At 43.0% G+C, this 14460-nt stretch overlaps 2 protein-coding genes across 4 annotated transcripts in view; both read right to left on the bottom strand.

Annotated features, from left to right (window-relative positions):
• The window catches only part of LOC114942914 (homeobox protein prospero), a 49560-nt gene extending 41443 nt beyond the window's left edge, over window positions 1-8117 (bottom strand). For both annotated transcript variants that reach the window (XM_029318396.2, XM_029318397.2), the window contains exons 1-3: window positions 5510-8117; window positions 4615-5085; window positions 2222-2376 (exon numbers count right to left, since the gene is read on the bottom strand). In XM_029318396.2, the coding sequence (XP_029174229.1) occupies window positions 2222-2376; window positions 4615-5085; window positions 5510-8098 (3215 nt within the window). In that variant the 5' untranslated portion in view covers window positions 8099-8117. The remainder of the gene's footprint in view (window positions 1-2221; window positions 2377-4614; window positions 5086-5509) is intronic.
• A 440-nt stretch (window positions 8118-8557) lies between these two features.
• LOC114942915 (uncharacterized) overlaps window positions 8558-14460 on the bottom strand; it is a 76338-nt gene continuing 70435 nt past the window's right edge. For both annotated transcript variants that reach the window (XM_085482006.1, XM_085482007.1), the window contains exon 4: window positions 8558-8966. In XM_085482006.1, the coding sequence (XP_085338132.1) occupies window positions 8558-8890 (333 nt within the window). In that variant the 5' untranslated portion in view covers window positions 8891-8966. The remainder of the gene's footprint in view (window positions 8967-14460) is intronic.

Genomic DNA, 14460 nt, shown 5'->3' with positions numbered 1-14460 from the left:
TCTCGTGACAAAAGTACAACGATGATCTAGGGTGGGAAAAGGATAGAGGGTTGACCGTGCGCGTAGAATAATGTAGCGGCGTATTTCCGCATAGGAAGCCGTGCATTAGGCTATCAGATCAAGCACGCGCGACAGTGCCTCGTAGAAAAAGAGGAGGAAAAAGTCGGAACAAACCCCTTATGTGATTAGTGGTAAAAGGGAAGAATTCCGAGTAGATGCTCGCGAAGGTAAAAGTATCAATCTTCGAATTTTCTTTGAATTACCTTTCCTCGTAAAACAAGAATATAAATTTCACATCGTATCTCTTAATCAAAAGCGAATAATAACGAATCATGCGAATTGAATTATTTTAAAGTCTCCGTAAAAAAGATGTAAATTAAAATTTTATTTCATAAATAGTATTTTAAAGGACGGATGTATGTATATATTATATATATCAATTATTTATATATACATACAGACAGATTTATCTCGCATAAGAATAATAAATGAAAATTTCTGATTTTATACAATGTATATATATATAGATGTATATATATCACGATTACTTTCTACATTTAAAAAATATATTCACAGTTATAATACAAAGCAAGACGTATCACATAACGTAATATTACATGAAATATTCGATCTCATAGATTTTAAATTTGATTTCCAAATTTATTTGCGAAAGAATTATTTATTAAAAAAAAATTAGGCAGTATTTTAGAGTGCAAGGTTGAAGGAGTAAATCTCATTAAGAAAAATTTCGGTAGGGTAGGAGTAAAATGACAAATAGGTGAAGAAACCCCTCGGGCCAAATGTACCGAAATATACCGAAGCAGAGTAATTAGCTTTGTGCGTACCGTCGAATAGGAGCGTGCAATTTTCGCTGGACGTTTGAAAGTTCCGCAAACATACCGCGTGCTTGCTCTTTTATCTTCGATTCGACTCTTTTGAATAGTCCCAATGAATAAAGTTACACAGAAGCCTGATAATTAACAGCCAGTACAAAATAGACACACAGAATGCCTTTACTTTTTAATTTTCGCGACTTTTCACGTATATCTATAACATCCCATTCTTTACTATCTTGATATAATTGTGCTCTATATTAACCGGAAATTGCTCAACATTACAGTACAATGAAAGATATTCTCGGAAATGTCTATTCTTGCGTCTTATAATAGCATAAGATGCAACGTTGAGTCTCATAATTCACTCGACCATTAGCTTGTATTTTATTTATCGTCGCGCATGCAGTCTTTACGTAAGGTATATCTGAAATGTATAGAGTTGTCTTCATACGTAACGTAGAAGCGATAGAAATGCCGGTATACGCGGAGGCATAAGCGCGCGAGAACTTACGATTTTCATGAGAGAGTGGACATCTCGTGATAAGAAGGCGGTAATAATGAAGCGACGCGGCCACGTGCGATCCACCTTCGACCGCCCTGTATCTTGGATCTGTACTGTACTCAGCCTAATTATAATCAGGCTAATGCCTGGCCGGACAGTATGTGTCGGTACCTACGGCCTTGTACGCGCTTCTATACCTGCCGCTATGTAGGCAAGCGTTACTTATCCCCAGCTGCTACGAGAGAGGGTAATTAAGATTCGGACACACCCATCGTGACTCTCGTCTCTTGGGCTCTGACCGCTTCTGCAAAGGGAGTGGTCGATCCCTCGAAAACCTCGTTCTCGTTTGCATACACGAAACGCGCCTCTGTTATCAGAAACGTCTTCCACGATTCCATTCTTTCGGGGGAGTATGCTGAACGAGATCGAAAATGTCCGAGATTGTGTAGGGGAGTGGCAAGTGGATTGTCCGTCGAGAATTCTCGAGATTTTCTACACGACTATCCGCTCCCATTTTCATGGATTTGATTATCCATTTGGTACAAGATAGTGACCATGTCCCGAAAATAATTCAATCTTGTTAATTTAAATGAGATCGAAAATTGGCACGAATTAATTACATCCGAGGTTTAAATTTGAAAAATTCCTCTATATTAAAAGCGTTTTAGTACATCTATTTGTTCAAATATTAAAATGTTTCTAAATTCGTCTCTTTCATATACGAGCATACTTCACAAAATATCTGTTATTTGCGAATGATATTATACAGCGAGAGAACGATGGAACATGATACAAGAAACTAGCTGCTCGCGTAACATATTTAATTTGAAAAGATTATTTGCCGCATTATACTGCTATAAATTCAAAATTGTATATTACTCACCGGAAGTTGGAGAACCACTTGACCAGCTGTGCTGTATTGTTTTTATTGAACTTGATGTCGGGGAAGTACATCTTAAGGACGGCCGAGGACGGGTACCTGACCCAGAAGAACATCAGCTTCGCCTTCCTCAGATGCATCGGCGTCAGCGTCGACGAGTTCACCGCGGTTAAGAAAATATTCATTTTGCAATGTAGAGATACACACATATAATATAAAAGAGATTTCTTGCTGTCGCAAAAGAGAAGAGATTAAATCAAAAGAGAAAACAATGCGATAGAGAAAACTATTGGCTCTCGCTTTTTGGGCATCTCAAATGTAATCTTGTTTTCTTTTGTATCGAATCGGATTAGAAATCGTACAAATTGCGGGTATCGCCAAGGGTAGAAGGGTTCTTTCTACAAAGTTTTGATCTACGATTGGCCGCATCTTCAGCAGAAGCCTTACCGACTCCTTATTCGTAATAGGATCTCTACATGTGGTTTCAATGCAATCTTATTCGATTAATTCGCTTTCTACTACGACACTCTCCGCGCGACGAGTTAATTTGTTTATAACACGTACACGAATATAGATCATCGGCGTGCAAAAAACGTGTAATCTTAAGCTTAAATCTCGAGACAAATTTTTTGGAGAAAGAAAAAAAACGAGACAAAAATCGGTGAAATGCATTCGGATGCATCAAACGTTTAGAACGAATCGCGAGACTAGGATGCGTCCGGAGGAGCGCGGAGTAGTAGATCGTGTCACGGCGATGCACGACGCGCTTAACCTACCCCTAGAGAGAGAGAGAGAGAGAGGGGAGGAGTGAAAAAAATGCGCCATTGATTTTACATCAAAGGCCGACTAAAAAGGCGGCAAAGAACGGCACACGCTACCCGATCGAGCGAGCCGGTCCAACATGCCGATGCAGTTCCGACATTGCATCGGACGATAGCCGCTCACACAAGCCCGGGCGCGCGAAACTCGTCTTTTTTCACTGCTGCATCGAGGCTGCGACCTCCCCGAACTCCCTTTCCGCGAACCATCGGATCTCTCTGTACGTTCTTTCGGTAACTCAGAAATAAATCGCGACGGTAGATTGTACATGATAATCGAGCTGATGTGTTTGGTTTGCTCTCTCTTTTCCGCCAACAGATTTAAAAATGTCTCAATTAGATGTCTCAAATACGGCTATTTTAATTAGACTATAACTAATGGCAAACGGTTGAAATAAATGCTTGATAAATTTTTAAATAAATTTAAACGATTTTTCATCTATGTCTAATTTCGTCAAGCAAGATATAGCGTAACAAATTGTTCGATAAAAGTGATCAAATTTACTACTTCTCGATAATCTGCAGATCAATAAATTTTTAATTAATCGTTATCATAGAAATCATATATAATTATTTATGGACATTTAAAAATTATTATATGTTATTAAAGAATATATGAAAAGAAATATGATTTATTAAATTACTGTAATTATGTAAATTTGTTTCTAATAAACTCAATTAAAAAATTTCTTTAAAAAATTCATTCTATTGTGTATACACATTTATACATCAAATTGTATCCATAAATTAGGACTGATATATAAGTGAAGCAAACAACATCTTTTTCTTTACAAATTAAAAAGCGAAAGATGTGTAAATGTCAAAAAAAAAAAACGATGCATAGGAATTTAACACTACAAAGACTCGAATCACCGAAACCAGCTAAAGTAGCTTATCTACGATAAGTCGAGGAGACGCTCGAGATGGGAAGTTCGCGAAATGCTCACGCTGAATTGCGAAATTGCGGGACAGATTATTGGCTTGCGAAGTTGGGTGAGACTGCAGGCCGAGGGTGAGCCGGGTAGGCAAAGAACTTTTGGCTCGATGCGTTGTTGCCGGACAAACTCTACTCGTAGGTGCAGCCAGCATTAGCCTAACTCCGTAGCAAACTAATCTAACATTCGTCCGAGCTTCCTCGCTCCAACCACCTTCCAGCGAGCGAATGAGCTATTCTCCCCAGCTTTTTCTCTCCCTTTCTCTCTCTCAAAAACTCATTGCTACATCCAAAACTTTTTGAGTTTCGCTTCTCTTTAGAAAAAAAACACAAAACAAAAAACAAAAAAATGCTCCTGAACATCTTCCTCGTTTTCCTCACTATTTATATATATATATATATATATATATATATATATATATATATGTATCTACATTCTTTTCAATTGTAAAATAATCTTCAGCTAACGTAACACTTTTCATCTTAATAATATGAATCTTTTTTATAATAAAATAAGCAAAAAAATTGACATTTATTTTATCTTAAATTTGAATTTTAACTTTTAAATCTGTTAATAGAATAAAAATTTGCTTCATAATGTTACCAATTTTGCTCTTTAGCGTATAAGTATTAGTAAAGGATATTGTAGGCTGAATTCCATCGTAGGTGATGTCACCCGAGTTGCAATCGCTAGCTCGGTCGTTGCTGTCCATCCTGAGGTGTCCGTAATCCGGACTGCCGTGCTGGGCTGCCGCCAGTAGAGCTGGATGCAACATAGCCGGCGGATGGGGCAGTGGAGGAGAATCCCTGAGTTCTACACCGCCACCCGGAGGACTCGCGGGTAAATGATGTGGCCCCGGAGGTGGTACTTGACCAGGATGACTCGCGTGAGGATTGAAGAACGGCGAATAGGGCGAGAACACTTGACTCTCGTGGAGACTTGGATTTGGTATCGCTACACTGGTTGGCAGGGATACCGGCAGCATCGGTGGTGGCGCATGGTAGGGTCTCGGTGGTGGAGGAGGCGGGGGGCTATCACTACCTCCTTGCGATCCGGTCCCTTCTTGCGCTAGGATTCTGGACACCGTCCTCGGAGTAATTCTCGTATCCGTCACCTGTAAAGCGTACTAATTAGTATTTCTTTTTAGGCAGACTTTTCACAAGTTTTTTTCTGTTTTTAGATTAATTATTAGATATTTATGTAGCGATATAAATTAAGTCTAACAAATAGAAATAATGATATAAAATTAACAAATTTATTTTTCTCGCTATAATTTTGTTGATTTTCATTTATATAGTTCTATCTTGTTATAGTTCTATCTATTTATATAGTTATATCTTGAACATTTTGGATGACTTGAAATTAATATCTTTAGTGTATGCATGATAAGAAATTAATTTGTATATTTACATTAATATATCAATTTGTATGTATAATTATATATAAAATTTTAATTAATAATATATAAAATTTTGTTTATATATTTTATTTTTATATCAACTTTTATATCAATTTAATAAACTTTGCAATATGCTTACCTTATGACGTTTTTTCTTTGGCGTCATGACAAGTGACAGGGCTTCGTTTTGCTCCGAATCTCTATTTTCTCTCTCGTCGTTTCTCATATTGCAATATTGGTCGCGTTGTTGTTGCTCCCTTTGCTGTTGTTCGCGTTGCTGTTGGTGCTGCTGTTGGTGTTGTTGTTGCTGCTGCGCCTGCATGGAGGCCATGGCGTATATCGTCGGCGGTTTTGGCGTCTGAAACATTCCAACGCCCGGCCTCCCATGCGAAGGCAGCTGATTCATCTGATTAAGATTGTTTTCCGTGGGGCCAGCATGAGGACCATGGGGCACACCACCTATGGACCCGATTTGCGAGAACCCCGTGGGTTGTGGAGGAGGGGGCCCACCGTTGAGGGGCCCCCGTGGCCCGTTTGGGCCACCGGGTGGTTGCGGAGCTCCTCTATCAACTACTTTCGTCCTGGGTGATTTTCTCTCGAGCATTTGACTCGCCAGAAGAAGGTCCTTGTTCAGCTGCTCGGCGGCAGCCTGCGCTGCCTCGGTCTGCTTACCGATATACCTCCTCTGCTGTACAAACCTCGCGACTATACTGTCGATCAAATTGGTTAATGAAGAGGTTATTTCCGTCTTCAAGATATCCGCTAAGCCTTCTAAATCGGCTCCGGTGATATGAGGACCAGACGAACTGGCTGCCGCAGCGGCACCCCTGAAGACGTTTAACCTTTCCTGGAAGTCTTTATGTTGAATAGGCGTGTTGGCTGGTTGCATCTGCGGCGTCTGCGGCGTCGGGGGTCCAGTGTTATTCTGGCTTTGTGGTTGAGGCTGGCTCGGTGGCGGTGGCGAATTTTGTCGTTGATGTTGTTGCTGCTGCTGTTGCTGCTGCTGCTGCTGTTGTTGTTGCTGTTGCTGCTGCCTCGCGGCCGCTTCTTGATGTTGTTTCATTCTCTCGATAGCAGCGTGCTGTTGCTCAAAGTAGAGTTTATGGCCCATGTGATACATAGCGGCAGCTGCTGCGTGGGGATGATCAGGTGGAAGAGCTGGGAGGCCGTTATACGGCGGTGGATGAGGTCGTGGCGGTCTAGGTGGTGGTTGCGGTTGAGGCTGAGGTTGAGGACTAGGTGGTGCGTCGCCGCCGCTCTCGCTTGTATCTGGTTCCATTCTACTAGAGAGCTCCATGTATTTTTGTTGCATCTCCGCCAATTGCTCGTGCAACATCTTCAGCTGAATCTTGAGATTATCTTTCTCCTCCCGTTTCTGTCTGATCGTCGTCGGGTCTTCCTCCTCTTCGCTCTCGTCATCATCGTCTATCATGGTATCGTTGACGGTATGCTGGAGAACGTGATGCACCGTCTGTTGTTGAGGTTGATAGAGCTTGCGCTTCTTACAACCGTTCACCGTTGCCGGCTGAAGCGCCGGGCTACTGCGCATCGTGCTGACGATGTTTTCCACGCGCGCGCGTTTAATCTCCGTTGTCGGAGAGTTCGTCTCGGTCTTTGGCACGATCGGACAAGGAGAGTGACTAGGGCTACGTTTGATATTTAGCGACTCTTGTATCTCTTCCTTGACGGAGACAGAGCCCGACCTTGGTGCCGTTGGGCTAGGAGGTAAGCTCTGCTCGCAATCCGATCCGTCCAAGTTCGCTCCTGGTTCCATACCGGCTTCGGCAAAAGCCTCTTCCATGGCGCGTGCCGCGGAGGCAGCATCCTCAGCGCTGTCTTCAGCATCACCCGGCATCACGGTATCACGGTCACTGTGATTCGCGCTATTTACGACGTTATTGCCATCACCACTCTCTTCCCCGCCACTCTGCACTGTTCCACTGCGCGCACTATCACTATTTTGTTGTTGATGCTGCTGGGGACTCTGCTGATGCTGCGATTTAAGTAATTCCGCGGTAGTGTTATTATTGTTGTTATTATGTATACTGTTGTTATTATTGGGCTGCTCTTGCACGCCGAGAGCGGAAAGCTTACGGCCCTGCAGTAGCATGTCGCGGAGCATGTGCTGAGTGAGATCAGCCGTGGCGGGGTCGTCGCAATTAACCACGGCACCCGGTTGTAAATTCGAGGCGGGATCCATGCCGGCACCGGTCATCCCGTGACCGCCCTCTGGCGGTGATCCGCCAGCGTCACTGGCCTGTTTGACCTGCCGTCCTAATAACTCGTTCAGCATCTTGGCGGGGCCGAAACCCGGAGCCCCGAAGAAGCCGAAGGCCGCGTGGGCGGAATGCTGCTGGGTAGTAGGACCCGTCGTAGCTGTACCTAAATGACTTTGACTGCCAGTTGCTCCAGTCTGCTGCTGGAGCTGTTGTTGCTGTTGTTGCGATTGCGACTGATGGTGTTGCTGCTGCGACTGTTGTTGCTGTTGTTGCTGCGGCTGTTGATGCGAGGGTGGCCCGCTACCACTAAAGATCGAGCCGTATAGACCACCACCGAGGAAGGATGGCCTGGAGCTAAAGTTCGGTATACTCGAGTAGCTGTTGCGCGGCTCGCCGGCGTCCACGCGCTGTCTGGTGCGCTTCTGCTTCTTCAGAAGTTGCTGTTGCTTGCTTTCCGTGGTTGCTCCGTAGAGGGCGAAACACTCGGTCTCCTCCTCCGATGACATCATCGGCCGTCTGGTTGGTCGGCCCCCCAAAGGCCTCCGCTTCCCCTCCCCGCCAGGGCTCCTTGTCACCCCTCCCCTTCTCGCTCGAATAGCCCCTCGTGGCTCAGCGCGCTGCTTCGCCTTCTGCACTGTGTAGTCTCTCCAGCTCCCCTACTACAGCTGCCTCTTTCTCTGCGTTCCTTCTAGCTAATACTCCCCACTTTGTTTGCCACCAACCACCCCTCTCTACTTCCTTTGGCTTCGCCGTCTCCTTCTCGATCTTCTTCTCCTTCTCTTCGTGTTCCGTTTCCTCCGCCGCCGCCGCCTCCTGCTGCTCTGTCTTCTCCGCCGCCGCCGCCGACGACGACGACGTCGGCACCCTTCTCTTTTCCTACAAACTCCTGCTTCCTCCTCTTCTCCTTCTCTCGCGCCTCTTCTTCTTCTTCTTCCGTCGTTCCTCGCTTTTTCTGTGCTTTCTTTTCACTATTCCTCGCCCCGCACCTTCCGCCGTGGAGATGACGCCAACGACTGAAGCTGCTGCTCGGTGACGAGATGTCGGCCGTCCGCTCTCGTCTCGGGATGGCGGGCCTTTTTCGAAAGGGTCGATTCGTTATCGGATCTGTATCCGCTGCTGTCGTGCTTCTTACTACTTTTACTACGGTGATTGTTGTAACCGGGACCGCCGCTTCTGCTGCTCTTATTATTGATGCGTTTATACCCGGTAATCGTTGCGATGTTGTTGCCGTTGGTGATATCCAGAACGGAAGCCGGTGCTCTCGCGAACGGAATCCTCGTGCTCCCGCCTGGGAGCTGCATCCTTCGAGCTCGCCAAAGGGCTAAGTGCCCCTCGCTCCCTCGTCTCGATTTTCGTGGCCGCAATTCTCCGATACGTCTGTAACCAAAAGATGACAGTTCATCTTAGCGATCTATGCCGACTAAACGAATGTCGAGTGTCGCTCGTCTATATATATAATAAGAGAATCGATTCACACAGCACAACAGTAATAGCACATCGTAGATTATTTTAAGCTCTGTATATAGACTCTCACTTCCGTAGATAGGAAATACTCGCCAGTGTGTACACTTGTCATTTCCCTTCTTATTACGAGCTTGTAAAATAAAAAATGTAAAATATAAGCTACTACAGATGCACTTTTAGCATTAATTTTCGTAATCGTGATTTGTTGCTTATTATTTCCCGTGCATACTTTGCGTGCGAATTATACAGACGTGCATTTTATTTTACTTTCTTAAATATTCTGTCGTGTCATTGTACGTGCATGCATATTACCACAGCTTCTTTTTTTTTTAAAAAAAAAGGAAAAAAGAATTGTAAAAAGAAATTTCCCACTTTTTCAAACTAGGATATCCGATGAAAAGATATACGAGTTCATTGTAAGATGACGTCATGTTACGAACGCAAGAAAAAAAATGCACATACAAAGTGCTATCGGTTAAAAATACGATGATCGACCACGACGACGACGACGGTGACAAAGAAGAAGAACAGAACCGCGGGTGACAGTTGCAAGCAATGTGTTTCACCCTCGTCCGAACATTCTGCGGTCGCTAGAAGCGAAAACTCAAAGTATAGTGAGTTACGAGGGGGTTAGACGAAGAAGGGGGTGGTTCGCCTGAGAAGCGGCCATAAGAAAATTACTTGCGTTGAATATCTTATTCGATACATAAGCAGTTCCGCCTAGAGTGGTCTCTCTTCGTCAGCGGATGCATACCGTCGTCGGTCGATATCTGGCGAAAGAAAGGGGCACAAAAAGTAATTGATGGTTCGTTCATTGCGCGTTCGATCATAGACCAAGCCCATCATGGGTTGCTTGAATGAGAAGAATAGAATCGAGCCTACGTCTCTCTTTGTTTATGCAATCAATCTTTAACTTTTCATTTCGTTTATAAATTTACAGTAATGCTAATTTTATTTGTATTTAAAAATTATAGCACGGTATAAAGCATTGTGTCATTATCTGTACAATTATTTATTCTACACGATATATTGCAACAGAATTCTGTTGTAGCTTACACTCTCATAATCGCTCTTTATTCGTCAATGATATGGCTAGTTAGAAGCTTCGATCGTCATGCAGTTCAATTGATTCGCTGCGTATAAGTGCGTAAGTGAGACGGTTGTGTAACTGCACGTATGCATTACGGAACAGAGCTTGAATACAATACTCGAGCACGTGTTCGTGCACACATACGTGAGATTCGAAGCAACAGCTGAGCAGTTTAAAGCACCTGCGCTCAATAAGCCGACAATATTCCATAGTTCGCCTACGCATAAACTCCCTTCGAGAATACCTTGATATTCATTCCAATACATATAAAGAAAGAAATGGAAAGAGTTTACAGTAAACAATGCTTAAGATATCTCAAACAACAAAACTTGATGAAAATATATTTCATGAATAAAAAGTCAAAAATTTATTATTTTTTTTACTTCTGCTAAAGTCAATGTTTGACAAACATTGATCTAAAGATTTATAAAAATGTATTAAAAAATGTCGAAAATGTCTTATACGACAACTGTCGCAAAGAGATCTTTTCTTCTTACTGATAAAAAATTGCTGAACAGAAAGGCAAATTGCTGCAAGGCGAGCAAATACGCGCATGTAATTGAAGTACCATCGACGTTCTTATTGCGCACTTGAATCACTATTACGTAAACGTTCAATTACGACAAGTTAACGCGTTCTCGAGCGCTTCCTCGAAGAGGAGCGATCCGTTCCGAGAAATTACTAGGCAGTTCCGTTGGCAATTACTTTAGAGGGGCGCAGCGCTTGCTGCAGGGCTCGTTACTCCAGAAGTGACATATGGTGTCGACCTCGATAAGGTCTACAGGACGACGACGATCGTACCTGGATAGGAAGGGACGCTTCGAGGGGGGTCGGATGGACTTCTGTCTTTCCCATTTTTGATCGGTACTTCCCCGTGTGCTGCCATGCGTGGGATGAAAAGGGGAAAACAAAAAGGTGCCCTGCCGGAAATGGCTTCAGGAACTCTCCCATACTGTTGCGTCGATTCGGAAGTAAACATGACGAGCTAATTACACGTGAGCAACATGTTCAGGAAGGCGAGCGCAGAAGGCACGAACAAGATCTTATTGCTACTACCCGATTTTTGGCATTTTCAAATTCAAATATAAAGTTCTTTAATTTTTTTTCAGACGATATAAACAATCTTAAAGTAAAGGTAAAAATTTTTAAATATACAAAAATATATATTATTATTGTTGTTGTATGAGAATCGGTGAAATGCGTGAAAGAAATGTACGAAAATGTATATTAATTATGTATACGCAAGCACAGTCATTTTTAATATCGTAAAATCAGCGATTATTAAAGCACAAGAAATACACATCGACAAGTCACCAATGACTATTTCCTGTGCGTCATACGATATTTATCATTTAAGCAGGTGGGTAGATTTCAAAGCGTGATTATAGTGCATAGTGATAGGGTCCGCAAGTAATACGTAGGATAGTTAACGCATGGGGAGCCCTCGATAGAACTTCAAGGTGATAGTCAATATTACAACGATGAGCGATCGTTTTCCTAAGTAGATGACGACGTATAAAGAATCGTGATTCGAGTAACGAGGCAATATAAGCTACGACTTACAACGCCACGATTAAATTTGATAGAAGAGAAGAAAAATACTGGAAGAAAAAATTTCGCGATATCCTCGCATACACGCGCGGCGCAATTTTTAGTATCCCCCTAGGAAACAACATTGACGAAATGGAAGGAGATAGTTGCCGCGCGAGCATCACATGGTGTACGTACCCCACATGGCGTCGTAGAGGTAACATAGCAATGGCATGTGCATCGGAATTCCGCCCCCTGTAAGTGTCATGTGGTGAGAGTGCTCGCAGGGGGTTGCTGCATGGGAACTCGACTGTGGTCATCAGTCCATGTCCATCGCGCGTATATACACGCATTGCCATCGCTTAGACGTATATATAGACATACGTATACATGATTTTACCCTCCCGATATATAAAATTATTGTAACAATTCGTTTCGTCATTATGCTTACGACAATAGGGGGATAGGCATACCACCCTCGCCGGCAACACGCATCCCACGACCGCACAAACACGTACGTCCGTACGCACGCGGTCTTGGCTAAGCGTACGCAAACGTGTACACGCGCACACGTGCAAGCGAAATGTACGCTGAGGCTGAGGTACTCATACACGCGTCGTGTCGAGGTACGCACACCGGGGCGCACTGTATGTACGTACACACACGATTCACACGCGTTCAGCATATTATCGGCCTGCTCTGATGCAACAAGTTGACCGGGTGTCAATTGATGTGTTATTAATTGGAGGTTAATTGCGTTAATGCGCTGCCGACCCCGCCTCTCTGTCGTCTACCCGCTCTCTCCCACCCCCGACGCCCACCGCACCCGCCTTCAACGAGCCCCACTGTTTTATTATTATTTTGCATTCGAATCGTTTCGATTCAACACACACTGGCACGCGCCCAAACCAAACTGGTGCGAGAAGGAGAGCGAGAGCGCGCGAGAGAGAAAGAACGAGAGCCGAGCTGGGAGGTCGCGAGCCAGAAAGAGCGCGAGAGAGCATTTAAAAGCGGCGGCCTGTCACCGATTTTCATAATTCACAGCTCGTTAAATTTGTTTCGCTTTTTGCCCCGCTTTTCGCGGTTACGCGCCCCGACGCCATTAATCTACCTTCGGTCGTTTTCAATGAGTTTAATCGCGTTTCAAAAACAATGTGGGTCAACGCCACGCTTGTGTTATTCCTGACACGTGAGCATGACCTTCTCGCCGTTTTCATTTCGATTTCGGTTCCCATTCATGCTGTTATAGATACTACGCGATAATGAGCACCAGTTTTTTTCAATGTTTGTCATGTTTGCGCGTTATTCAAGGTGTTGCGCGTTTTATACCGCATTGCACGAAGTTTATGAAGGCGAGAAGGGAGAAATTCTATAAAAGAAAACAATTTAAGATATATATACAATATATAAGCTAAGCTTCTCACTCTTTCCCTTTCTCTATCTTTATAAATTTTAATTATTTGTCTGGAAATAGATATTAGTAGCTTTTTATTCATATTTTGATAGAAATATTAAAATTCCATTTCATGCTTAATGAGATAGATAAATGGATTCGAGAAATTAAAGAAATGTGAATAATTCACGATTCAATTCATTTCTTTCATTTCCAAGTCAAGGGCCATCAGAGAAATGCAATCGCAAATCTTTGAGACGTCTGCACGACTTTTCTTCGATATATTCTCATGACTTCTCGCGGTGGGAAACGTTAACGTCTGATATTGAAGGCTACAAAAACTCCTGCGACGCCCTTCGTCCTCCCTCGGAAAAGGAAGTAGGAACAACGGTCCTTGCCCTCAGTGGCGTGGACAATAAATTGTAGCATTAAAATCGAAAGTTGTGAATTTATGTAATTTAAAATAATCGCACTTTTGTTTAATGATTTATTATATTAATTAACGGTTTGTACGATCAATTACGCTGGCCAATTTCACTTCTGTATTTATATTTATCTACGAGTATCGTATAAAACTAAAATCAATAAAGCTTGTTAAAGCCGCTTATCAGTTAAATTTCATTAATTTAGACATCGTTAAAAATGCATCATTTATGCTTGATTTATATATAAAACGGCGTTTGTAAATAATAAAACAATTGTCTAATAATTTGTTATACAAATAAGCTAATTGTTTAAATTTAATTGTATTAAATTAATTGTTTTTTCATAAAGAAGCTTGTATAATAGAGAAAAATGCAGTAAAATTAGACAAGAGAAATAAAATATCTTTTATGAATGGAAAATCTCAGCGAATTGTAATTGAAGCATTCGGTAAAGCCAAGAAGCTCCCCTGTTACCGACGACACTGCAAGATCAAGGAGCCCCCCTCGATAGCATTCAGGTGGTTCGCCGGGTGGCGTTCCCGATTTAAATGTCCAGGTATCCCCTGACTGTATACACGATCGAGGTAACTTCTCGAGACTCCGGTTTCCCCTTAGGAGAGCTCGCCCTACCGAGGAAAGACGAAGGATAAGGGCGAAGAAGGTAAAAATGCCTCCTTACGACAGAGAGCGCGTGCCAGCTGCCGTTTCGAGGCGTAACCGACGTTTCGGCTTCTTGTTGTCATTGTTGTACCCCACTAAAGTCCCTCCTAACGTCTTGGGGTCAAATAAACCTCGCTTTTCTAACGTCTTAAGAAACGCACAAACACGTACAAAACGGTTTATGCGTAGAGGAGTAACGGTTTTCGCTTGCTTCGAAACATCTCATATATTCCTATTTATTTATTTCTGTTTATAATTTCACGTAATAATGCCTCAGAGTACGAATTTTGTAATTTTATTCTGATATAT

The sequence above is a fragment of the Nylanderia fulva genome, unplaced genomic scaffold (assembly GCF_048542155.1).
Source record: "Nylanderia fulva isolate GAGA-0341 unplaced genomic scaffold, ASM4854215v1 Scaffold2, whole genome shotgun sequence".
Classification (NCBI taxonomy): Eukaryota; Metazoa; Arthropoda; class Insecta; order Hymenoptera; family Formicidae; genus Nylanderia; species Nylanderia fulva.
Note: the sequence above shows the minus strand (reverse complement) of the source record. Positions and strands in the feature narration are given on the sequence as shown.